General features: G+C 42.5%; 2 protein-coding genes across 6 annotated transcripts in view; both read right to left on the bottom strand.

The window, feature by feature from the left end:
• Positions 1–1,132: 1,132 nt before the first annotated feature.
• Positions 1,133–5,811, bottom strand: LOC105568592 (golgin subfamily A member 6-like protein 22). Its single transcript, XM_012024394.1, has 6 exons — positions 4,177–5,811; positions 3,500–4,098; positions 3,056–3,216; positions 2,792–2,939; positions 2,503–2,711; positions 1,133–2,156 (listed from the first exon to the last, which is right to left on the bottom strand). The coding sequence occupies exons 1-6, from the start codon at positions 5,021–5,023 to the stop codon at positions 2,081–2,083; spliced, it is 2,040 nt and encodes a 679-aa protein (XP_011879784.1). The 5' UTR covers positions 5,024–5,811; the 3' UTR covers positions 1,133–2,080.
• Positions 5,812–5,856: 45 nt separating this feature from the next.
• The window catches only part of LOC105568593 (ELKS/Rab6-interacting/CAST family member 1), a 62,527-nt gene continuing 42,241 nt past the window's right edge, over positions 5,857–26,142 (bottom strand). For 3 of the 5 annotated variants that reach the window (XM_012024395.1, XM_012024396.1, XM_012024398.1), the window contains 13 exons: positions 20,493–20,660; positions 18,743–18,910; positions 15,280–15,543; positions 14,521–14,907; positions 12,844–13,146; positions 12,464–12,616; positions 12,185–12,373; positions 11,838–11,977; positions 9,399–11,643; positions 7,319–7,576; positions 6,817–7,004; positions 6,415–6,469; positions 5,857–6,144 (listed from right to left, as the gene is read on the bottom strand). In XM_012024395.1, coding sequence (XP_011879785.1) covers positions 6,109–6,144; positions 6,415–6,469; positions 6,817–7,004; positions 7,319–7,576; positions 9,399–11,643; positions 11,838–11,977; positions 12,185–12,373; positions 12,464–12,616; positions 12,844–13,146; positions 14,521–14,907; positions 15,280–15,543; positions 18,743–18,910; positions 20,493–20,660 — 4,554 coding nt within the window. In that variant the 3' untranslated portion in view covers positions 5,857–6,108. Of the gene's footprint in view, positions 6,145–6,414; positions 6,470–6,816; positions 7,005–7,318; positions 7,577–9,398; positions 11,644–11,837; positions 11,978–12,184; positions 12,374–12,463; positions 12,617–12,843; positions 13,147–14,520; positions 14,908–15,279; positions 15,544–18,742; positions 18,911–20,492; positions 20,661–23,521; positions 23,534–26,142 lie in introns of those variants that run through there. The other 2 variants (XM_012024397.1, XM_012024399.1) reach the window with 2 other exon arrangements.

Raw genomic sequence — 26,142 nt, 5'->3', positions numbered from 1 at the left:
TCTTCTTGCATTGCGTAATCGCATTACGGTCCCCGCAAAATGCAGACGTATATTATGTTAATTACTTAAAAATGCTGTAACGCAATTACTCAGATCGCTTGACAGCTCAGCTTGTTTCCATAAATGGCATTTAAAACCTTATACGTCGAACGTCTTGTGCTGTTTCTATTAATTTTCGACGGTAGCCAACTGTTGTAAGGAGAAAGGGGAGAACGTAATGAAATATCGTGTTTCGATGCGCTTTGCGAGATGCAGATCTGCAACGATGTACATTATTATATAGTTTAATATGTAAAAGTAACCGCGTTCTTTTTATAAGTAATTTACACCGCGCAAATTTCTACCTTTTAAAGAAACCTCTTTTTGCGCACATTTCAGCGCAAGGTCCATTTACTTAAAATCGACGACTAAGCGAGTTTAGAGCGCACGTCTTTTTCTTACGATATTTTATTACAATCCGTAATCTCCTCGCGCGATATACATTATGCATAATGACCATGCATTCTCCGATAGGACAGTCTCGAGTAAATGCAGATTTCGTTAGCGAGATACCTATGCGTGTACACATAATAGATTCCTAATCTACAGTGGTGTATCTTGGGAACGGATATAGAAGTTTAAATAGGAGCCTCCAAGGAATTGTTCACGACTTTCGGGATAATTGCACTGGGTAGAAGAAATAACATAGGTATTATTTACAAGAGATTTTCTTCAGTGCCTCGGCTACGTTCTCTTGGTTTTTCCGCGATCTCTCGCGGAGTGCGCCCTAAAGAAGCGCATTCTGATCGCGCACGTCGCCTGGTACAACGGCGTAATCTTCTGCGTATTCCCATTTTTGCGATTAGCGTGATGATTGCAATAATTTTATGCGACACTCTAAAGATGATGTATCTACAAACATTTCTGAATCCTTTTGATTTCATAAATATTAATTTTCGAAATCACAGACACTGGTTGAATAAAAAACTGATCCAATTAATAAAAATTAAAATAAACAGAAATAAAGGACAAAAACCAATTTAATAATAGTAAAGCTTCTTTGATTACGAATGCAATATGATGCAAATTTTACCAATACCATTTCTTTTAACTTACTTTTTTTCTTTGCAGAACGAAGACGGCAGGGTTTATATAATTTTTTCCAATTGTAATTTTATTCACAACAAAGAATGCCGATATACGTAAACTCATCCTGTATTAAATTCTTCAAGCAAATTAGATTATAAATAGCCATAAATAATAAAAAGTGAGCTCTTATAAATATTTGAATATTCTAACAGAAGTTTCAAGTATCAAAATCCAAGTAATAAAACTCCAATTTATGTTAACCATTTCTTATTTCTTTCAATACTCTGCTAATCTAATTTTATTGCAGCGCTAACTTACTTATACACCTAAAATTAAATATATTAAAGAAATAAATATAAAATAATGCTCCTTTGAATTGTCAATTTTTTAACAATGTTGTACGCCGCGCGCTGCAAAGAACTATATAATAAACAACAATTCGTATATTTCGATACATTATTGCAATAATAATAAATTATGACGTCTACATCGATCCAAGAATCGCTGATGTCGAGGAGAGAAGAATATAAATGCCTACAACATGTTGTCAGGATCAAATGTCCGTCGTATGTCATCCATTGTTATTATATCTTATCCATGGTGAACCAGCAAATGCTAACTACTCGGATTGCCATCGGTCTAAAGAAGCTCCAGGCTTCTTGATCTTGACAATTCCTTTAAGCACTATCACGTGGATGATAAAATGCCGATTAATGGTGAGAAATGTCGAATAATGACGAAGATGATGATGGTGGTGAAGATTGATGCACGAGACGATGCGTGATGAGCGGCACAGGCAGAGATATTGGCTGTTGCTGTAGTTGCTGACTGATATTGGTGGTGTACTGTAGTTTTGCTGTTGTAGTTGTTGTTTCGTTTTCTTTCTTTTGCTACGTTTCTAAAGACGTTCTATACACTGCCTCTACATTTCGCGGGTGTGTGTGTGCATATGACAACATCGAAGTAACGAAGGGACCGATACTCCAAAAATACCATAGGTAGCCTCGAGTACTTATCTGGTATCCTGCTGAAGAGTCCGCGATTGATCTTCGTCTTTCAAGTTTTCAGACACCATCGATGTTCTTGTTCTGCAAAACATCGCGGTTCCAATTAACCAAATATCTAACACATATTTAATGTATGTCTGTTTTAGGAGCAGTTAGTGCTAAACACTTATGGTTCGGTATTCTTCATTATTGTATCTTCAAAAATATAATCTCAACACTCATAAATAATATTTAAAAATTATTGATATTATAAATAAAAATGTATGTAGCAATCATGTATTTCTTCCTTCAGAAACCTCTTTAAAGGTTTCGTGCTAATTCTATACACTGTTTCTTCAATTATATTTGACCAAAAAATCTTATGGAGTTTCCAACATTAATTATTGATTCGTATATCAGGTTTAAAAAAATATTATTGGTAACTTACGAATGCTTGCAGCTCGTGGTAGCTGATATTGGCAAGCTCTCGCCATTAGCAGTAACTGATTTCGAAGAACTGATCCCTCTAAAGTAATCGTCAAAGGAATTATTATTGTTATCACTACCGTCTTCATTATCGTCGGATGTCTTCAATGTTTTTTTAAATAATTGTGGTGTTGTTTCCCGTTTAAAGTCTAACTTGATACTTTTCTCGTCCTAGAAAATATAAATAATATATTGCGATTCTGCCGCCAATTTTAAGAACAAAGAATATTTGTTAAACTTTTTCAAATTACCTCTTCCCTCAGTTTATTAAGTAATAGTCTCTTATCAGCATTTAGTTTCGCCGCCTGATCTACTTGTGTTGGAGTTGTTATGCCTGAATGTTCCAACAAAGCTAAGTAAGCATCCTTCTCGGAAAGGGCAGCTTTTAAAGCTTCACGTCTGCAAGAGGGCCAACAATATTAAAACAAATTGCTAAAAATGTATTGCGCTTGTATACTAAAATACAGAATATATATTATTGAGACAAAACTGTTTCATAAAATTGAAAAACTCACTTAATTTGATGCAATTCTTGAAGCTGAATAGTCTTCTCCTGATTTGAATGGACGAGTTTCTCTTCAGTCTTAAATATCTTGTAAAGAAGCGGCTTGCACGTGATGCATTTTGTGGCTGAAGCAGCTTGCATTACTGCGATTTTCTCTTCCACCTCGGCAACCTGATAAGAAAATTAAGAATTTCTTAAGAGGTACTCTACAATTGTGTCCTATTTCATTAATTAAAAATTGAAAGATACACTAAAGTTTATGCGAGAAGATATTTACGATATATCGTAATTATTTATTATGTATATAATTATTCATTCAGATGAATGAATAACATATAAAATTTATGAATTTAATTGAAACAATTGTATTAAATTATAAATATTATTATGTCTGAAAAATGTATGCGACAAAGTGCTTATTATAAAATTTATATTACAAAGGTTTTCGACTCACTCTTTGGTCAACTTCTTTTCTGAGTTTCTGCTCGTACTTAAACTTTGTCTCAATCTCGTCCGTGATAGCAGTGCTCTGGCGAAGAGCTGCGTCCAACTCCTTTAATTTGCGCTCTTTGTCCGCGAGGTTCTTCTTCAATTGAAGCTCTATTTCTTCCTTCCTCTTCAGAGTGGCAATGAGCTCCTCGATCGCGACGTCAATTCTCTCGCCGAGCGAAGTCTCCAAAGAATTGACTTCCGTTTCTAACTCCTGCACCCTCTCGTTTTTCAATCTAATCTCTTCCTTCAATGCGCTAATATCCTCCGTCTCGTACAGTTCTTCTTCCATTTCAGCCATCTCCTTCTCCATTTTCAGTATCTTATTTTGCTGTTCGATGATCTGTTGTTCATATCTCTGGATTCTGTTATCCTTTTCCGATATATCGTGTCCCATTTCCCTCATCTTTCGCTCTTTTTCTCGCAACTCTATTTTCAGACTTTCCTCCTCTTGGATTCTGTCATCCTCTTCCAAACCAGCGTCCATTATATCCTTTATCTTATCTTCTTCCAGTTCACATGCTATTCCATCGGTTTGGACGCTCCCCTTCGACGTGTCTCTGACTAAAAATTGTAATAGAAATAATAATGTAATTAAAAAATAAAAAACAACGTAACAATTTTAGCAAAGCTTTCACGTACTCGGTTTATTTCCCTCGAATTGCGACAGCTTCTTCATCTCAGAAACTTGATTTTCTAATTGACTAATTCTGCACTCTCGATCCTGCAGCTTTCTCTTAAGACCGTCGATATCGTGTTCCCTGACGTAATCCTCCAGACTCGTAACCATCTCCTCCAGTTCTATAATCCTCGCTTTATCGATCCCCGCGTTCATGAGGTTGTTCTTTTGAATCCATTTCTCCATTCTTACAATATGCTCCTTATCGAGCGACACTTGGTAACGCAGATCACGCATCTCCTTCACGTCCTCCTTAAGAAAGCCCTCAAGCTCTTCCACGGCATCTTCTAGTTCTGCGATCCGTTTGGACTTCCTGTCGATCGTCTTTTCGAGTTCGCGCATTCTCAGCATATCCACGCTCTTTCGCAGAAGGTTTTCCAGCGACGCTAGTTTCTGCTCCAGCTCGACAATGTGTCGATTCTTCGACTCGATTTCCTGCTTCCAGGACTCTTCCATTTTCCCGTTCATCTTCTCGTCGCTGTTGTCCTTCTCCGAGGATTCCGTTGTCTCCGCGCGATTCTTCAAGGAACTCCTCATGGCCGTCACTTGCTGCTTCAGCGCGAGGATATGCCGATCCTTCGCATTCGGATTGCAATAATTTTTACACATCTTTGTCTGCATCTCGGTATCCGTGCTTATCTTATCATGCCCGTTGACGTCGTCCTTTAGGCCTTCACAGCGTTTTAATTGCTGTTCCAGCTGAACGATGTGTTGATTCATCGTCTCCGTCTCCTTCTTCCAAGATTCAATGCGTTTCGCGTCATCCAACAGGTCCTTGCACTTGTCATGCTCCGTCTGGAGATTCTTCATCGTTTTCTCCAGCTCGAATATAGCACGGTTCTTCGCCTCCAGTACTTCTCGCCAAGAAGACTCGTCCTTGTTATCCTGGGACTAGCGTGCGGTATGCGTGCCGAAGCGACGTTCGTTGGCATAGTGGCAAAATGTACGGGATAGCGATAACGAAAGTAAAAGCGGAAGCACAGAGGAGGAAATAGAGAAAGGCGAATGTATTATATGTATGTGTGCATGTGTATGTGCATTTTTATCTGTGTACGTGTCGCATCGTGTCGATCGATGCGAAGGACGCAAGAGTATGCGTCGTTCAAACGATCACGAGACATCATCCTTGATCTTCATTATTCCCTCTATCTCGATATATTGAAATTATCGTCCGTTAAATTATCTCTTCGCAATTCTTTGTTGCCTTCTTCCTTCTCTTCGCGTCTGCCGTTCGCCATCTAACTTTCCCTCGTTCTTCCTTTCTTTCCCCCGATTTAAACTAGTTATTCATATTTATATTTACGTGTGTGCATACATATATACATCTACATACGTATATCTTCCGCGGCCATGTGAGTAATAATATGTATGTACAGATGGATGCGCGTGTATTTGTATCCTGTGTGTAACGGCGGTATGTAGGTATGTATATCTATATATATTTATATATACGTATATATATATTTATATATATATATACTTCGGTTTCTTCTCAGTAATAATAATTAATTAACGTTATTGTTGCCGTTGTCATCTTCTCTCGCGTTAATATGTATATTTATAATTTATCCTCTGCGTTAAATTTATATTTATATTTATATAGTTTTATCTTCAATATTTATATATTCTCAATATTTGTATTTATATATCAAGTTATTGTTGTATTATTATCGTTATTATCCTTTCGCTATAATTATTAAATACGTTAACAATGGTCGCAGCGTTTTACGTAAAATAATTATATGTCTCGACATGAGTTTTTCCCATTGGCGGATCGACCTCAATCCTTCGTTTGTTAAGTCCCTCGTGTGTACGTCTATACTCGTAAAGTCTCGCTTATAATATGCAAATTGTACTAAAAAGAACGGAGAAGGCGTTCCCAACGAAAATCGACCTTAGAACAAGCTTTTTAGGAATCCGGCGGGTCCCGCCTGTTAGCGACGTTTGCAAGGAAAGTGTCCGTAATATTTTTATTTTATTGTGTGTGCATTGTCAACGAAAAGCCGTAATTACGACGGTAGGTGACGATACGTGAAGCATATGCGAGAATGTCGTGTTTACATCCGAAAGCAGCATGGAAAATGTCAGAAGATAAGTCGTTAGTAGGTTAATAGACAGAAGAAGAATATATTAATATAAATTAATTCATTTACATTCTTCTTATTATCAATATTCGACAAGTAAACATAAGGTATACTGACCTCTTGCTGTGCAGTTGTCGCTTGTTTCAACTTGGCTTGTGCGGTTTTGAGTGCACTGCGATAAAGAAATTGAGAGTATCAGGAGTGAGGTCACTCTAAATTATTTCTTAAAGCACATATCAATAAAAAGTCCATATAAATTTATCGAAATGAGAAATCTATTATCTCCTGTTCATAATTGTTTTGCTATAACTTATTATAAAAGATATCTGTATCCAAGTTATTTGTCACGTTTTTAAAGAATATACAATTATACATTATAATAAAAAAAACTACTGTTTTATATCTCTACAATATGTCATAATTTTGATATACGTATATTGAATAAAAAGAATTAGTATTGTAAAAATTGATTGAGTCAGGTATTTGTGTCATTGTGTTCGCGTTCGAGATAATACTCACTCTTGAAGTTCTCTGATCTGTTTCTCCTTTGAGTTTTGCTCCTCTTGTGTCATCTGCACGAGCTGCAATAGCCTCTCAGTCTCGGCGGCGCTCCTGCCCGATTCTTCCTTCGCTTTTTCCATCTCCTTCTCGGCAACCTCGAGCGCCTTTTGCATTTCCGCTAATCTCTTGTCTGGCGCTCCGCCACTCTGTTAACATAAATCGAATCGTATAAGTTTAGTGAAGAAACACCGACGAATTCATTTTAATTAAAAAAATATGTTTGACAAGATTGCAGATTCTTATTAATATAATAGTAGTAATTACTGCTACGACATATCAAAAATGGAGGTTAAGAGTAAGCGCACTTTCTAAAATCTGAAATCAAAACTTTTGGTCAACAATTGTCATATGACTTCAGCTTTTCAATGAAGAAACTAATGTAATATTATTATATTCGCAATATGTACAATTAAAATTGTAATATAGCTAAAACGTGCGCGTTAGTGAACAATGTGATTACCTTTTGTAACTGTTGCTCCAGTTGGTCCATTCTCGCCTTTCTCTTCTTCAGATCTTGGTCGAGATTTTGGAGCGTCCTCTCCTTTTCCTCTGTCATCCTAGCTTTCTGATCCACGGACTTCGCCCTTTCTTCCGTCTGTCTTCTCTGCTCGTCCAACTGTCGTCTCTGTTCCTCCATCTGTCTCCTCTCTTGGATAGTATCGGCGCCAGCTTTCGCGGCGCCAGCTTGGAGTTTCTTGTTCGCCTCGTGCAAATCCAACTGCATTTAGGAAAGAATCAGTTGTAGCGCATTCCTTACACTTTCGTCGCATGCACGATTTATTATTTTTCTTTTTCTGGATTAGCCAGAAAATCAACTGCGAGACAAAGAGAGAAAGAGAAGCTGATATGTGAGCTATGATAATGACCATTCCAAAATGCATAACCGACGACCATCTACTTGCGCTTTGGCTCAACGTGCTCTGCTATATCGCGTGTGAATCTTAATTTCCAAAGTGCAATTAGATTGTAAGGCTACACTCTAACTCTCAATCTTCTCGTTTAGACAAATAAAAATCGGCCGATACTTTTGTTTCTACCATAAACGATTTGAGATGGCTGCGCGATTTGAGAAATAGATTTTACGGGAAGATTGAGAGCTAAACTTCTGCCGACCAACTGGTCAACGTGAATGCATGATAGGTGAATAATAATAACATTAACAATAATAATGATAACAATAATAATAATAAAACGAATTGGACGCGACGTCACACAGACACTCTTCCATATCTAATTATTACAGCGAGATGTGTATATACATACAAAGAGAGATATATCAATTATGATAGAAAACGTAGCGGAGTATAAAACAACGTATATATATATATATATATACACCTACAATAAGAGATATATGTACATGAGCGAACGCCCGAGTGCACCAATCAGAGAGAGGAGGATACCGGTCTTTCCTTTTTTCTTTTTAGAATTTTTTGAGATATTTCGGCAAAGACTTACGTCCTTGCATGGTTCCAAGAAATATCTATATTCCAGAAATAAAAAGAAATCGCCAAGTTTTAAAGCGATACTTCCTCGTCTCATCGATGCAGTGCATGCTTTACAACATAAATATTTTTACGAGTACTTTCTTGCTGCCATGTTTAATACGCGACATAAGCGCAGTCGTAATAATATGATTAAATGTAGTAATAATTGGAAAAAAAGGAGAGAAAGCGAGCGAGCGACAATCAAATATTTTAGTTTTTTTATTCACTTATTTATCATTCCATCTCTATGCTCAGTGTCTATCGTTTGTTCTTTACTTCTCGCGCTCGCTTTCTTCATCGTATAACAATAATAATCATTGCCGGAGGGTAACTAAAGATACAACAACCACGATAATAATAATTAATAATAATTAATGCTGACAATAATAATAATAATAACAATAACAGTAACAATGACGGTAAGAAACAACAAAGACAGTAATAATCATAACAATGAAAACTTTGAACATATTCTGATAGCAATGAGCGACAAATGGCAGTGCTTGGAAATAACATCGGGAAGAAAGGGATTGAAGAAGGAAAAAGATCGTCGTCGGAAGGACTGATGATCTTCTGTCGAAGGGACGTTGCACTGTGCTGCGAATGTCTGCTTGCGCACATGTATAACGTAAGATAAAAGAGATGTACACGAGTAAATGGTGCAGCGTGTCTGGCTGGTCCCGAATCACGCATTTTTACACACATACATATGTTTGTTCGTTATATATATTTTTTTTCTGGCGGCGTGTGTAAGTCTATTGGGCGCGTCTGTCTTCGGAGAAGAAGAAGAGGAAGAAGAAGAAGAAGAGACGAGATTTATCGTTCTGCTTTTTCGACTCGACTGCACATCGGGGGATGATATTTCTTTTTTTATAGAATTCGAACAGAGTGCGCGGGATAGTGGTGGTGACAGTTGAGGTATTGGTGGAGATAGTGATGGTGCGTATGGTGATGATTGGTGGTGTGAATGGCTGGATTGTGAGCTGTCGTCAGCAGCGCGAGCGAGCACGGCGTGGGGCCGACACGTGCGTCGGCACCCATGCGGCCGCTAACCTGATTCTTCTCCAATTCCTGGCACAGCATCTCGAGCTGTCCCTGGAACCGCTCGCGTTCCACGGTCGCCTGCTTAATCTCCTCGTGCGCGCGTTCCAACTCCTTTCTCAGCCTGGCGACCTCCTGGCCGTTCTGCTGTGAGGGCTGCTGTTGCTGCTGTTGCTGCAGCTGCTGCTGCTGTTGCTGCATGGTGACTTGCATCTGTTGAATCTGCTGCTGATGCGCGTGCAGCTGCCGTTCCGTCGTCTGTATCCGCTTCTGCAGGTCGCCAGCTTCGCGCTCGGCTGTGTCCGCCCGCTGCCGCTCCGTCTCGCATAGCTTCCGCCATTGCTCGAGCTGGGCCGCGTCGGTCTGGGCCGTCTCGACGCCGCGCGACGTCAGCTGCTTCTGCAACTCTTGCACCCGTTTCTCCGCCTGCTCGGCGCGCTGCCGCTCTTTCTGCTGCGTCTGCTGCATGTTCTGCACCTGCTGCTGCAGCCGTTGCACCTCGCGCATTTGTGCATCAAGCGCCTCCTTGGCAGCGCGGTCGGGCGTCTGTGCGTGGGCCCGCTGTTGAAGACGACGGGCCTCCTCGCGCTGACGCTCAAGCTCGGCCTCGTTCGCGCTAAGCTCCTGCTGGAAGTTGACCAGCATTTCCTGCGATTTTTCCAGCTGTATAACCAGCTGGTCGCGCTCCACCTGCAACTGCTTCGCATCCGCCTCCCACTTCTCCTTCATCTTCTCCGAATGCTTCTCCCGATTCTCCAAAATTGCTGCCATCTTATCGCGTTCGCGTTGCGCCAATTGCAACTCGTACTGCATCCGAGCAATTTCCTCATTGCCGGCCAGCTGTTGTTGTTGCTGCTGCTGCTGCTGCTGCTGTTGCTGCTGCTGTTGCTGCTGCTGCACGCGGCGCATCTCCTGGCGCAGCGCTTCGCGTTCGTCCCGCAGTAGCTGCACATCCGCGGCGAGACGCTCGAGCTCTTTCTTAGTGGCATCGGTGGCCTCCTGATACTTGGCGGTCTGCAGATGCGCCTTTTCGAGTTCCTTGGCGAGTCTGCCGGCCTCAAGCTCAACCTGATCACGCGCCACGATCGCCTTGTCCAGGCTGGCCCGTAAACGCTCCACCTCGATACTCGCGCTCTCGGATCTCGTCTTACCCTCGGTCTGCATCAGTCGCTCCAGCCGCACGATTTCGACGCGCAGCTTCTCGTTGTCCGCTTCGAGCGCGTCGGACCGCATCTTCACCTTGTCGTGCCGGTCGCGTATCTTCTCGGCCTCGATCCGTGCACGCTCGATCTCCGAACGATTGCGTTCCTGCAGTGCTGTAGCCTTGCCCGTCTCATCGCGCGCCCGCTCGAGCTGAAGCTGCGCCTCATGCAGCTTCGCCTCGAGCTCGGCGTGGTTCGACTGCGTTCTCTTCAGCTCGGTCTCGCGGCTTTCCAACCGCTCGCGTAACTTGTCCACCTCCTGTTGTAGCCTACTACCCTCGCTCTGCCATTTCTCCTGCTCGTACTGGTATTTACCTCGCACGCCCTCCGCACGTTCCAGATCGGCGCGCAGCCTCGAGGCGTCCTGCTCAGCTTTCCGCGCGCGCTCAAGCTCCGCCAGCGCCTTCTCCAGACGGTCGCGTAGTCGCTCCACTTCTAGCTTCGCCCACTCGTGCTCCTCCTTCTGTCGTTCCTGGCTCTCCTGGTACTTGCCGAAACGTGTCGCATACCTCTCGACCTCCTCGCGCGAGCTCTCCGCCTCAGCGCGCAGCCGTTCCGCTTCACCCTGCGACTTCCTCACCTCCGCCTGCTGACGATCGTGCTTCTCGTACATCTTCTCGATTTCAAGTTGCATACGCGCAAGCTCCTCCTGCGTCTTCTCCGTTGCCGCCTGTGCCTTGTTGAGCTGCGAATGCGCCCGCTCGAGCTCGAAGCTGATGCGCTCGTTATCAGCCACCAGCTTCTCGCGCTCGTTCTGCAGTCGTCGCAGCTCGATCTGCGACTTCTCATAGCGCTCGCGCACCATCTCTAAATCGACGCTCAGCCGATCAATATTCTCCTTGGATTTCTCCTCGTGCTCTTTCGTGCGACCGAGCTGCAACGCTGCGCGATCGTACAGTTCCTGCACCCGGGCCAGCTCCTCCTGTGCCTTGCGCGCCTCCTCGCGCGACTTGGTCGCCAACATCTGTTGCTTCTCCGTCTCCAGCTCGAGCCGATCCTTGTCCGCCTCCATCACGTCGATACGATTCTGCAGGCGGTACACCTCACTCTGCGACCTGTCACGTTGCAATCAGACATTTACTCTTTGTTTTCTTCACAATAATTTGCTTACATAAATATTTTACATAACATCTTTACTCTTTGTATTATAATATTATTGTGTTCAACGTGTAAATCAATTATTAAATCGCGTCAAGTTAATATACTCGAAATGATTGAGTTTTTGTAATTTAAACATCCGATCATATACCTATCATATTTTTCCAACATCTTTTCAAATTCCTTGGCGGTGTTCTCTCGTTCCTCGTGAGCCTTGTTCATAGAGTACTGCGCCTTCTCCAATTTTTCCTTTAGGATTTGGATTTCAGTCACTGCGTCGTCTCGCTCCAACTGTTTCGTCGCAATTGCGAAAAATCATGGAAGAAAGAAAATTTTAATCTTCTTCTAACATAATCTTTTCTTAGAATAACATCAATGTCGGCTGATAAAATGGAATGTTGCTTCGTTATATGACGAATATCTTGAACAGGCTTATAATAAATGTTAAAAGACGTTATCACTCATTATCATGCTGCTAAAACAGCTAATCCAACTCACCGTTAATTTCTGATGAGCATTGTGCACCTTCTCCCACCTTTCCTTCACCAAATCGAGTTCTGAGAGTACATTCTCCTTCTCGCGTTGCACCTTGGCCATCTGATTTTGCTGGAATTCTATCCTCTCGTGCATCTTCTCCATCTCTTCCTGGAAGCTATCTCGTTCCTTCTGCAGTCGCTGCATTATGACCTGAGGAACGACCATGACACGCAAGTTATCGAATCATTATTAAACTTAAATCTTACAGTCAATTGATTGCTTTTGGCTAATTGTGCTCACCTGAGCTTTCTCGTATTTGTCCTGCAGTCGATCCACATCAAGTTGAATCGCCTCGCGCTCTTTCTGCATTCTCGTCGACTGTCCTAACGCTTTGTCAAGCTGGCTCTGTAGATTATCGAAGTCGTAGTTCTGTTTTTCTTTCTCCATTTGCATCTGTAACAATTATTGCGCATCATATGTTAAATTTTAATAAATCAATGAATATAACACACATATATAAATTAATGGCAGTAACACTTAAAATTTATATCATTTATTTCACAATTTATTTACGTACGTTAAACAATTCAGAACATAAAATGCATACGTTTTTACAGACAATAAAGACACATAACAATAAACCCTAAGCGATACTTTTGATTTTTTACGAGATTACTCACTCTACGAACTTCCGTCTGCGTTTTTTCGAGCCTCTCCTGCAGCTTGTCGACCTCGCTCTGTGTCTTGTCCAATAAATTCTGCAGCTTGTCTTGCTGAAGTTGCGCCTTGCCGAGGGTAGCTTGCGTGCGCTCGAGTTCCTCTTGCGACTTTTCGAGCTCGCTAACCGCCTTATCCCTCTCGGAATGAAGACGGGCCACGGACGCCTGTGCTCGGTCATACTCTTCCCGCAAACTCTCCTGTTCGCCTTGAGCATTCTCTAGCCTAGCCTTGAGCCTGTACACCTCGCCCTGACTCTTCTCCACCTTGAAAAGAAAACAATTTCGCTGATGCCTTGTAAATCCAGTCGATTTAATTTCAGACTATACGCAAATTTTAATTGCTTTCCTACAGTTACTGCGATGATCATTTCTCTAGTTCCGCTGTTTCGTTGAGAATCCTTAAAAAATATTATACAGGTGCGATAAAAATCTCACGAGTAAAAAAATTCATTTTTATGACGATGAGTGCTGAGCTATAGCACATTGTAGAAATGATGTGAGTTTATGCATACTTTCAACATCGTTGAGAAATACTTTCTTCACTTGTACGCTTTACAGAGTAAACTTCTCAATTACGAAGAATTTAAATTACTTGTAACACGGGACCGAACATTAACGCGACTTTCCGCGCTGGGAAGATTTATTCGTTCCTACGGCCCTTTATTTTCTTTCGTTAACTTGTCTCCGCGCGGAGCAACCTCAAAGCCGGGTAAATGCGAACTTAAGTACACCGTTTAGCCATGTGCCTTCGGAAACGGGCGATATGGTAATGCACGCGAGTAATTTTCCAGTCACTTAGGTGGCGGGATCGTTACTTTGCTGCCGGTTGCAGACGCCGGGTGCAGGACGAAGGCGTGATTGGAAATTGGATCCTATTGCGCGGGCAAAGATGTTGGTAGCACAGCGGGAGAGCAGGGACGAGAGAGGATGAAGGAGTGGAAGGTCCAGGAGAAACGGGACGAGGACGAGGAGGAACCTTCCAGGTGGATGCTAAGAACGCGTTCAAATCGATTGCGATTAAAATTGATTGTCCGCGAAGATACGCGACCGACTCGAGCACGATCCTTGGAAAGTGCTCGTCCAAATGGAACTGCCGAGTCGCAGTCCGAAACGGACCTTCGTCCATTAATAGATCGCCGAGTGTAGCGACGTGTATACATAGGTCGTATACTCCAGCGAAGTAGTCCAGGTTACTTCTGTGCCGATCAATCGACAGGTCTGTAATTGATGTATAAATAGCGCTCCCGCTAGAAAGATGCCGAAGAAGACGAGGTATTTTAAGTCGTCGCGAGAGCGAAATGTTCCAAAACGGAGCTTCAGTTCTTTCGCGCGATTTAGGACAGGCAATACTTTCGCAGCTCCTTAAATAACGATTCTGAAATGTAATATACCAATCTGCTAAAGTACAGATGGGCAACGTTAAAATACAGTAGAACAGCCTCAGTTGAAAAATTACATGGTTGGAATCCATTTAGCAAACTGCGGCAAATCGAACTCGACAGTCTGCGAGTAAGAAGAGCCGCAGAGGATTTTTGAAATAAATTTATTAGCAATAACGCACAATTCAGATTGCAACTCGGTTATTAAAGTTCGTGTACGGGATCGCAGATGTACCATGACAAAATAAGGAAGACATACCTTTTCTTGGAGGGTTGCGGCCTCGGCACGTGCTCTCTCATTGTCCGCTTGCGTGACCCTCAGCTCGGCCTGGGCCCTCCTTAGTTCACCGGCCGTTTTGTCGGCCCGTTCCTGAACGCGCTCCATCTCCTGGGACGAGTTCAGTGTGCTTCTGCCGTATCCCTGCGACCGCTCTATGTCATGCCGCAGCCTCTCGTTCTCCAGTTCCAACCTGGCCAGCCGCTGCTTCGCCGCCTCCCAGTCCGCGCCGCTACGTCCGACCTCGGAGGCGGCCTTGTCCAGCTCAGCCTTGCTCTTACCGAGTTCGGATTGTGAGCTCTCGAGCTTCGCCTCCAGCCGGTCCTTCTCCGCCTGCGCTCGCTCCAAACGTGCGCCCAATTTCTCGACCTAGAGTTTCGTACATAAAAGGAAAAGATGTAAAAGCGTCTGTTAATGCTTTGGCAGAATTAAATGTAATGTGTGACAAATATAAGAATAATTGCACGTGTATTGCAAATTACTATAAGTTCGATCGAAATAAATGATTCTAAAAAAATGTTTGAGAAAGTTAGAATTTCGTTGCATTTTCATCTTGAGATATTTTCGTTGGATAAATGTGCATTTATTCGTTCATTACATATAGTATCTTATTATTTAGTCTACCTTTAAAAAAACGCTTAACAGACAAAAGAATTAGTTATTCACTTTATGTTAATAGCATGCGCACAGGTCGGGGATGAGGAATTAAAGAAGAAACTTTTTCCACCCAGCCTCGCTCACCTCGGACTCCAAGGTATGTAACTTCATTTTGTATTCGGCGATCTCCCTCTCGTGCAATTCCCTCTCCTCCTGCTTCTCCTGCTCAGCTCGATCCCTTTGCTCGCGTAATTGTGCCATTTGCTTCTCTTTATCCCCGATCGCCTCCTCGAGGCTGCTAAGTGCACCTTCGCTGCTGCAATGATGCGCCTGCATCGCCGTCAGCCTGGCCCTAGCCATATCGACCTGATTGTCTTTTTCCTTCAGCAGGTCCTCTAGATTCTCGATCTAAAATCAACAGCAGACTCAGCCATAAGTTCAGAAAGGCGAGCATTAATTTGCCCGTTAAACAATTTGTTAATATAGAAACGAGAATATTAGCTTTTCATCTCCAAAGAAACAATTTCTCTTTTTATTTAAATCATTCAGAAGATTTCTTTTTCCCCCTTTTAATTCAGTCTTGAAACTCATACAATTACGAAACCAACGTCCGATGTTACGGAAAATCTTACTTTACGTATTAAATGTCACGTTAATGTTAGCATAGTTTGCTCGGTTTACTAAATTATTATATATTTTGTAAAGAGATGTAGGGCGAGGAGGGCATGGAGAGATAAATTAGTACACATCGAGATTACGTTACATTTGGGAAATTAAACTCTTCACGTGATCTTCACGCGAATCATAAATCTGGCGGTCAGACATTGTGTCGCTAATGAAGTCCCAAGAGATATCAATATGAAATTGTTAATTATCATAAATTCACGTGATCACCTACCTGCCAACGCACTTTTGTCGGTCTTCTTTTACTCACATAATCATACTCAGACATCATCGTCACGACAGGCACGCTAATGTAAAAATAAATACGGTGCTTGTGTCAAAGCAAATAATAGATTCTATGAATAGCATAACATAACGTAATGAAAATATGACGCTTAATAATGGCACTGGTGATGTGCAAATTAAATGTTACATGTAGAAATTAACATAAATTACGCTGAAATATAATGTAACACCACGTAAATTAAACGATAGCGTATAACAATAAGATAATCTACTTACAATTATCTATCGAGCAAATAATAATAAAATTAAGAATGGAGGGGAATGTGATATTTTATATTTTACAAATTAACATAATCTTTTGTACATAATACAGACATGATCAGCGCAAAATAATTAACATTAATTCCGTATTCACGTGGGAATACAAGCACACGTACCAATTATAAAAATTAAATAATGGACAAAAATAATGCAAATTAAGCCGCCGAATAAATTTACCTTCTTGCTTCTCTACGGATCTTGCATGCCGAGTGCGATAGAGAAAAAGCTCTACGTGTAAGTATCGAGTGCGCGATCGTATGACAACGATGACGAAAAATAAGGCAGAAACGTTAACATAAGTTCTGCAAACGACACTTTATCGCCCACGAAACGTAATGTAAAGGGAGACGTGAATTAACAAGAACGAGACGTGTGCTGCTGCGGACTCAAATGCAGCGCAACTCAACGTAGCGTCTTCGCAAACTGCATTTACGTCCGCGACTACTGTACATCGACTGGCAAACGCAAAAACATTGCAAGAAACGTCATACAAAGGCGAGTGTGCGCGCATACACACACATACATACATACATACACACACACACACACACAAACCACGCGCGCGCGCGCAACACACGCACACACACATACATCATATCGTCGTTCTAATCGACAGCCGAACCCACTGACACTCATGCGCATTCTCCCTTTCTCGCGTTGTAACATCACGGGGGATGCACCGATACGTCTGCTTTTTCAGCCGCTGCGACAATTAGTGCTCAGTACTTTGCGCGACTACACGATGCACGCCTCTAATCCCAGGTGGTCTCGCATCTGTCCCGTCGAACGCGAGGAGTAGAGGGAAGACCTTTGTCGTGTTCACGAAGCTGATGGAGCAGTAATCAAAGGCGAAGACACCGTCAAAGCGCGCTCAAAATCACCGTCGTGGACAAAGAGCCGGAAGATAACTGTGGCACATTTTTATCACGGCGTTTACCGTCGGTGCCTTTTTTTTTATACAGAAATCTTACGAAAATTACAGACCTCGAGTTGTCGGCTTGAGCTGCAAAGCGTGACTCCGTACACGTCCCATTTTCATTATCTTCTTCTCGCGCGCGATATACGATTCCCCCTCGCTTTATGTTACACTTGCGACGCAGATCGTTGAAAATTAAATGCAGTCGCAAATCCATTACGCCTAAATCGGTGTCGTCGGGGGTGACGTGAAAAATGTATTAGACGACGGGACAATCGCAATTCTCGCCTTAGGATTACGGCCGTTGCACGTGCGATCGATACCGAGTTTTACGTTTCGCAATGTCAGCACGTACGTCACCCCTCGCGGGATCAGCTCCCGGAATTTTCTCAAAGAGCCGATTGCAATTCACGAGGCGATTGATTGAATTTCATACTCGCACTCATGCGCACTCCATTCTGCCGCTGCATGGGACGCGGGACGTATTATACAACCCCCCTGCTGATTCAACCCTTTCGCCCCACGTTATTATCGTACATTGAAATATAGTAGACATCGCTCTGTCAATACGAAGTATCAATGCGTTCATGAGCTGCGTGTTATATTTATATATCATTTAACTATCTATTATTTCATTATCTTTATCGTCAATATGTAAACTTTATGTCGGGATATGAGAAGAGTCGTCAACATATTGTATTACGGCGATATTTATGCGTCACTTGTGAATTTCGCATTGTTTCTTGAGTCGTTTCTTCCGGAGGGTAAAGAATTTTTTTTTTTAAATAATTTTCAGAGCAAAAACAACTCATTATTTTATTTCTCGTTATTTTTAGCCCGGATTTCACTTTGCATGCGGAAATCAGGTAATGACGGTATCTATTATGCAAAAACACGTTGCAAGGATAATAAGAGTTCTATGGTTTTAGAGGAAGATTGCGGGGAAAAAAGATACACGACAATGAAGAGCTTCCCTTCGCGGCTCGTCTTGCAACACTTTTCCTTAAAATGACAATTAATTTCATCGGAACAATCTGTACTAGCAAATATTTTCCTGAGCGCTAACTGACTCTGTGCGATAAGGGAAAGGCATTCTGCCGGACTCGCCCGCTTTTGCATTTGCATCTCTCCTCAGATGAACTAAACGCCGAGGCGCGCGCGATAAGGAAATTCATTTCGCGGAAGTTATCTGCCTCAAACCGGCAGCCTTCTCGAATAATACTCGCCCGTTCCGAGTTATGAATTGCAACGAGGTGATTCTTCGCACGAAGAGTACAGGCTCTTGACGAATGCAAACGTTACGAGAACGAGTCCGCGAAAAAAATGATTAAAATGTAGAGAGTAGACGAGAATGGCTGAGAATACATGACGATGGAGCGAAAGTGAATGAAGCCCTTCGACTGTGTCTCGAGAAAACAGAAAGTGAAATAAATAAGAGAGAGAGAGAGAAAGAGGACTCACCTTGCGCTGCAGAACGTTGATCTTGCGATCCTTGATGTCCATGTGATCCTTGATCTCGGTCAGCTCGGTGTTGATACGATTGCGCTCCTGTTGCGCCTGCATCGCCGCCTGCGTTTTCTTCTCGATCATCCGGTTCTTCTCCTCGAGCCGCTGCCGCATCTCCTCGACCTGTACATTTCGGTGCGGAGCCACGATAAAAAGAGGATGTCGCCGAGGGCTCACCGACGTGAGAAGTCTTCAGGCGAGTCCAAATTCAGGACATTTAACGCGCAATACGTACTACGCACGTACACGTGACTAGATGCGACATTAGCGAGGAAGAAAGGAAGGAAGGAGAGAAGAGAAGCTCGACCCAGTTCTCTCCGCTACGGCCCGGCTTTCCTCTCTTCGTCGGTGGCTTTTTCCGGAGACACGCGATTTGCCATAGTTTAACTTCACTCCCGAGTTGTCGGGCCGATTTATCAAACGGCTGTGATCGCAGTCGCGTGTCGCCGATTACTTAACTCATTTGGAAATCCCTTCTCGAAGGGCTCTTTCCAAGATTTAAGGAGCTAATAATTGTACTCTCTTCTCTCCCTTTGTGCAGCTCGCCTTAAACGGTTTACTTGAAGAGGGTCTTTTTGATATCTTCTCTGCACGGTGATCAGCAGTCAACATTACGATGTAAAAGACAAAATAAGAACAGGATTCAGAATAAAAAACGGATTTTCTATTACTCATCTCTCGTTGGATATTTCTCAATTTTTCTCACTTTTTAACTAACAATAAATCTAATGTTAAAACTATGAGATTCCCCGAGAATTTGAAACTCGAAGATTTTATTTCTTCTCTTCGTAATTTTAAGCATCTTACAACCAAAAGACTATATCTTGTAAGATGCTGGAACATCGAAAATCAAGAATTTACTTTACGAATTGAAAACGGGGATAAGTTTAGATTGGGGCAAAGTTTGCATCAAGGATTTTTCTCGCGTCAATGATCGTTTTAGAATTCATGGGGTTTGCGTGAGTTGGGTCAACATTTCAGATCACTTCGTTTAAATTCGATTTCGCAGCTTTGTCCTAGTTTTACTCAACGTCAGACTTTTGAAGAAATTCTCAAATCTCCGCGCGTGTTCAGGATTTTATGAACTTTAAAGGGCCATGCAAAGGCTGGAAAAATTAAACCAGCGATTTCTTAACATCAGATAACGATCTTCCACGGGAATTTCCGGATAACAGTATTAGGATAGTTACGAAATTTTGTTGCAACCACAGGCTAGAGAACTTATTCGATAAATATCCGAATTTGAGAGGTGCGGTCAGAAATTTGGTATCGATTTCGAGTCTCGGTTGCGCTCCAGTTTCGCATTGGTGTGAATAACAAAACCGCTGGTAAACTTGTTTACCGAAAATATACTTGGCAAATTCCTATCCCTGTAAATTCTCATACATTAAAAACTTTCGTAGTGCGGAGAAACTTTTTGCCTTTAAAAGCAATAATGATTGACGCAATAATAACAAATTTCTTCTAAACTCAAATTTCCAAGCGTACAAAATCCCAATTGAACTACAACAGCATAATTAAATATACACAGTTACCTATAGTTGAAAGAAAATTACTCTCTTAATAAGACTATCATTATTTGTTAAATGCATTTTCAAGTCCTTTTTTTGCAAAATAAATCACGCAATTTAATTATATGAAAAATAATACATAACTTTAACTACATTTTTCAAATAAATCGGAAAAAGATCAAAGTCACACTTACATCGGCCTGTAGCATATTATAGTGTTCCTCCTTGGCGCAGAGAGACTCCTTGAGCACGGCGATGTGCCTCTGGTAATCCTGATGTTGCTCTTCGAGTGTCTTCATTTTCGCCGACATTGCCAACAGCTCCTGGTCCCGTCGCTGTACCTCCGTCCGGAGCTCGTCCAGCTGCGAAAAGATTCGTCGTCCAGGCGAGGATCAGACCCTGTGCTCTGTCCGTGTCGGCGACGATGACGACGACAACAACAGACGACGTAACGACGATGGCGACGAGCAACGGAGGCATTGATACCGCCTGTCGGCTCTTCGCCATGACCGAGTACGACGACGATGATAACGGTGTGATAAAATACTCGAGAAAGATGCGTAGAAATGTCTTGTTTTTTTACGCGAAACCGTGGTTGTGGGCTCGTTTGGATTCTAACACAATCGACAGTAGCGAACTTTCAAGGCAAAAACATTGTCGAAACGGCCGTAGTTTATACTTTGTTGGCGTGATCACGATTTAAATATCTTCTATTTATTAAGTCCTTTACTTTTGAGACAGGTTTTTAACTGAAAAAAAAATTACAAATCTATCGTAATTAATTCTTGAATTAGTGTAACGCTCCCCGATATTTGCGAAGATATAACGATAACCTTGGAAAACATGGTCTTTACGTTTCTTGCATAATAGGCTTTGCGCGCCTGCATCGTGCCGCATATCTTTAATTATTCCTGATCCAAATTGCGCGCGAAATTGGTTTCCGCGCGAACAGCCTTGCGGGATATAACCACGAAGTTACTTAATTGCCGTTGGACTTTGACACGAGCCTTCAAAAAGATCGAGATTACTTTAATTAAAATTACGTCGACGCGGCGCGACCCTGCCAAAGGTTTCCACGTCGGGGATTAAAAATCAAGTCGCATTGTCATCCCGCTCTGATTCCACCGCGATTTTTAGTTCGCTTATGCGCCTTTCTTAATTCCTGAGCGGATTAACGAAGGAGGCTGATATTCGAGCTATTACGATCACGACCTAATTAGGGAGTCAAGCAAAAAGCTACGTGTGCGAGCCAGTTTCGGTCGAACCTAAATTTAAGAACTGATCTCTTGAATTTTCAGCTCGTTCATTTACAGACTTATTAGCGAATTTTTAAACTTTAAACTGCACCGTTAATTGCCATGTTAGCCGCGGTTAACTAACTTCCCCTTCTATCTACGACAGCTAGAACTATGATCTAAAGAGGGATGTGATCTCGGGCCGAGTTAGTTAAGCCGTCGAGATTGACCGAACTGACTGTTCCACAATCATACATGTATTTTTTCTTAGCGTGACAGTTATTGAGAGAATCCAAATAAAAAAATCGGGGGGGAAGAAAGAGACGTCGTCGTCGTACTCGGATAGGATTTGCACGGAGCATGCAGCGAATAATCGAGGCCAGCGGTACAAAGTTACGAACAGTGTTTCCTTTTTGGGAGGTGTAAAAAAAATGCACATATATATGTATTTATTCATACGTGTGGATTATGCACATTCGTATATAAGTAAATATATATATGCACACACGTGTACACACACAGCGAAGTGTGGTGGAGACATACGACACAGAGAGGCATAATTTCACGCGCACGCACAGGGGAGGGTAGAGGTGTTCGGGACCCGTCACGTCGATATGTCTCTTTTTATTTTCGTGTACGTACCTACGCTCGTCTACTTTGGTGTTGCCGGCAGGCCGCGTGAAGAGGCTCGTCGCGACATATCGCCAGAACGCGAGATCTCGCGGCGATCTCAAAGCAGAATCATAATAAACGCAACATAGCTGCTACTGGCTAATCACTACGTAAACGTAAACGTCACTACATAACGCGAGCGAGAGCGCGATTACCACGAGGTCCTCCCTGGGAATTACGTAACTCTAGAGCTTCGACTTCGTGCCAAAAGAAAAAAAAACGTTAGCTCGTAATTAGAAAATAATTAACTTATGAATGGGGATAATTTTCTTACTTCAATTCTCTCGTTTGGATTTCTAAGTAAGCAAGCGAAACTTGCGTTCTAAAAATGTCTCTTCGGAGTTTTATCTTTGCAATAAATAATACTACTGCTACGTATTATCGTGCAGTCTCCACTAATATAATATATACTCTAATAATATACGCAGTTTAGAATACGATAATTCCTTTGTCTTGTACGAGGATAATTTTAGATGTAAGAAAGTATCTCAATTAACTATAGGAATCGTCTGATTCGCACGTAGCAAGAAAAGAGGACCTCTGTCATGCGTCTCATCTAGTCAAGACACCGGACGAGAACCGGAGCGGATCCTTACCACATTTCCCTTCTCAAATGCGAAAATGTTCGAGAAATCTGCGTCTGCATTTGAGAGGGGAAATTCAAGACGCGAACTCGCTCCCGTCCAGCTGTCGGCTGTCGATTTAATCGACAGCGGCTATCACGGCATCCACGACGGCGGCAATATCGCCCCGCCATCGATCCTCAAAGTCGACGAAGTGACGAAGGGCCCGCGCGCTCCGTCGCTCCGGCGACGATGATCTCTACGATGATTATCTACGGTGTCACTAGGTCGCACACACGCACGCACACGCACACGACGATACTGTCGAATGATGGGACGGAGGTGAACGAAGGTCATTCGTTCCTTTCGCTCTTCCGACCGATGTGGAATGGATGAATTTGACTGATGTGAGTCTGGGAGAATGGCGGTCTTCCTCTAAGAAATCATTATCTAAGAGACCGGTGTGTAGTTTTCTTTTTTATCTTTTTTTTTTACGTGAGATGCGTGAAATGATGATTGCGAGACAGTCGGTCAACGATTCACGCCAGTAGGAAGATAGAGTTTGAGAAAGAGACAGAGACAGAAAGATATACAGTGGTAACAAGTAACAAGTACAGTGGCTACGTTATACATCGAAACACTCCGTTACGTAATACGGTAATCATGTAGATGGAAACGGAGAGGGAAGGGTGGTGGTGGTGATGATGATGGTGGCTCGGAAGAGCTTCTTGGGCGGGTGAAGAATTTCCTTACCTCCTCAGTAAGCTAGAATATTGGGGCACCACGTTTAATAATGCTTCGCTCACCACGAAGGCCGTCCAACTCCGCCGTCCCTCTTCCGAACGAAACGTCCGCCCGTTTTATGTCCTTATATCTTAGATGTCCCGGAATCTACGACCTTAATTATAATGACAGACTCCTCGGCGAATTCGGAGTCAATTTTTTATTCGGGGGAACATTTCGCTGCAAATACGTAGTACACTTTCGTTACAGTCTTGTAATATTTATTTAACAACTCCTTGAAACAGCTAAACTCGCTTGAATGTTAATGGACCACGCATTTTAATTATATAAATTTTGTAAATTTATATTTCGAGAAGAACTTTTCGTTTTTTTTGTCTTATCAATATTACATGACTCGTTTCAATTTAAGAAAAATTAGCCTCGAATTAGTCGAATCTGTTGTTAAAATTAAGATCGGAGGTTTTAGGACATGTTCATATTATAAATTAATACGCTCGTGGCTTAATTAATAGCAGACTTGCGAACTTGTTCACGTTTTATCTTGTTGTCAGTTTTGAAATCTGTATTTAATGATTTGAGAAACTTTGGCAATATGGTTTAGAATTGTAACATTTACTATCAAATTCACTCGACAGTCAGAAGAGTTCTGCGGAATTGGGGACTGCCATCCATTGCTGACTTATCGCTAACTTAGCTCTATCTTAAGTGATTAGTTATACCTTAAGCTCTATCGGGCATGAGGTAACATTTATTTTATCTACGAATCATGAAATTAAATTCGTGATTTGGCCTCTTTTCCATTTATATTCGATAATGATAAAAGTAGACTTGCATCAGAGAGGCGCGTGATATCAATCTACGTCAGTTTCATTGTCAATTAATGTCCCTCAATTATCGATGCACGAAATGAGAGAAGGTCATTCACCAACCCAGGACCTATCTCAAATTTATAACGCGAACCAAATCTAAAGCTCGTAAATAATAATACGGATACCGCCAATGATGATTCTTTCTGCAAGAACAATTTTCATCTTAATTCTATAATAGTGTTAAACTTTCTTGCATTTCTACAGCAACCAATTAAGACTACATTTGCATCACATTTTCTTATCACGTTGAATTTATAGATCGTAGTTTCCCCGGGCCTCCAAATATTCTCGAGACAGGCCCTAAGAACATGTTAAATGTAAACTACACCCGTGGAGGACAAAAGGTACATGTTTTGACCAAGGAAATCTTTCTGACCACGCGACAGAATTCGTAGATAAGCTAAATGATCCTCTCCGTCTTTCTCGTGGACGAAATGCCGAATTCGTTCTCCCGATAGGTAATCCGACGTTCGTGGACCTTCGTGGACGACGATCGTCATCCTGACGTCCACGTATGTCTTATTCGCCGAACGGGACGAACAGAGCTAGATGACAGATGCAAACTCTCTGCGCGCGCGTGCAGCATGCATATAGCGCCTCGAGAGCGTGGCCGGCGGGGTGTCAAAGAATTTGGTAATAAGAGGAGCGGCATGCGTCTCTCTAATTGCGACATCAACGGTCTCTACAGACAAGGGGGCGATGGAGAAATAAAGGAGATAACGCAAGAGAGGGTTTACGAAACAATGACGGCGGGCAATTTCGTATACTTGCCGATGGCGAGTGCGAGGCGAGTCGCGCGTTTCACCGCGCGACCCATCTCGCGTTAGAACGGCGCGCTCTCTCGGCGCGGCCACCTTTGTTTTGTTTTTTTTAAGTCCTCGCGCAATCAACGATGATCCTTGATGATCGAAAGAATCACGACACCGCGAGCGAACAGATGAGACGGGAAATCGATGACGCGCAATCTCGCCGGGAGAGCTTAAGACGATCGTTCGACGACGATCAAAGCGGTGCTGGACGAGCGAGCTTGCGGCAGCTTCTCGCAACTAGTCCTCTCTTAATCGATTATATTGGCGAGGAACTGTCTAAATTGATACTTTTAACGTGTATAAAAGGGTACTTTGATAATTTTGCTCGAAAAGTCGTTTACAATATAATTTATAATGTAAGATTAATTAAAGAGATCAATTCCCATAAATCTACGATCCCTCGATTAACGAATGGACAAAGGTCGCGAGGAGCCTTGACGAGCAAGCTCGCCGAATGTCGATGATGAGGATGACGACGATGACGACGTGAGCGATAATGAACGGCTGCTCTGCGATGACGTACACTACAACCACGTAAACTCCTAACGACGCATGCAACATGCTGGACCTAAGTTCCCATGCGAGTTGCACGACTCGAAGAGAAACGATGATGATCATCGTGAGAGCTACCGAGCGATCTATCTCGTGCGATGATTTTCGCGCGGATGTGTACGCCTACGTCAACTAATTCATGATTCGATGATTGCGAAGAGATGAGCACGAACCCGATGAACAGAGATAATGATCCCGTGGCGACTCGAAGATCCACACTAATGACACGACGAGCGCGAAGTTGATGAAATTTATCGATGACTATGTAACACTTTCGTGTGGTAAGCTCGACTGCCGCAGTCGAGAATTATAGCTGCGATTATTCCATTATGTGATATGAAGATAAGGCAAAGAATGTGGGAATGCGTGGCACGATGATTATGATATTATGATCGATTGT

Source organism: Vollenhovia emeryi, unplaced genomic scaffold (assembly GCF_000949405.1).
Source record: "Vollenhovia emeryi isolate VEMERY1.0 unplaced genomic scaffold, V.emery_V1.0 DF939128.1, whole genome shotgun sequence".
Taxonomy (NCBI): Eukaryota; Metazoa; Arthropoda; class Insecta; order Hymenoptera; family Formicidae; genus Vollenhovia; species Vollenhovia emeryi.
This window is presented reverse-complemented; position numbering and strand designations above follow the sequence as displayed.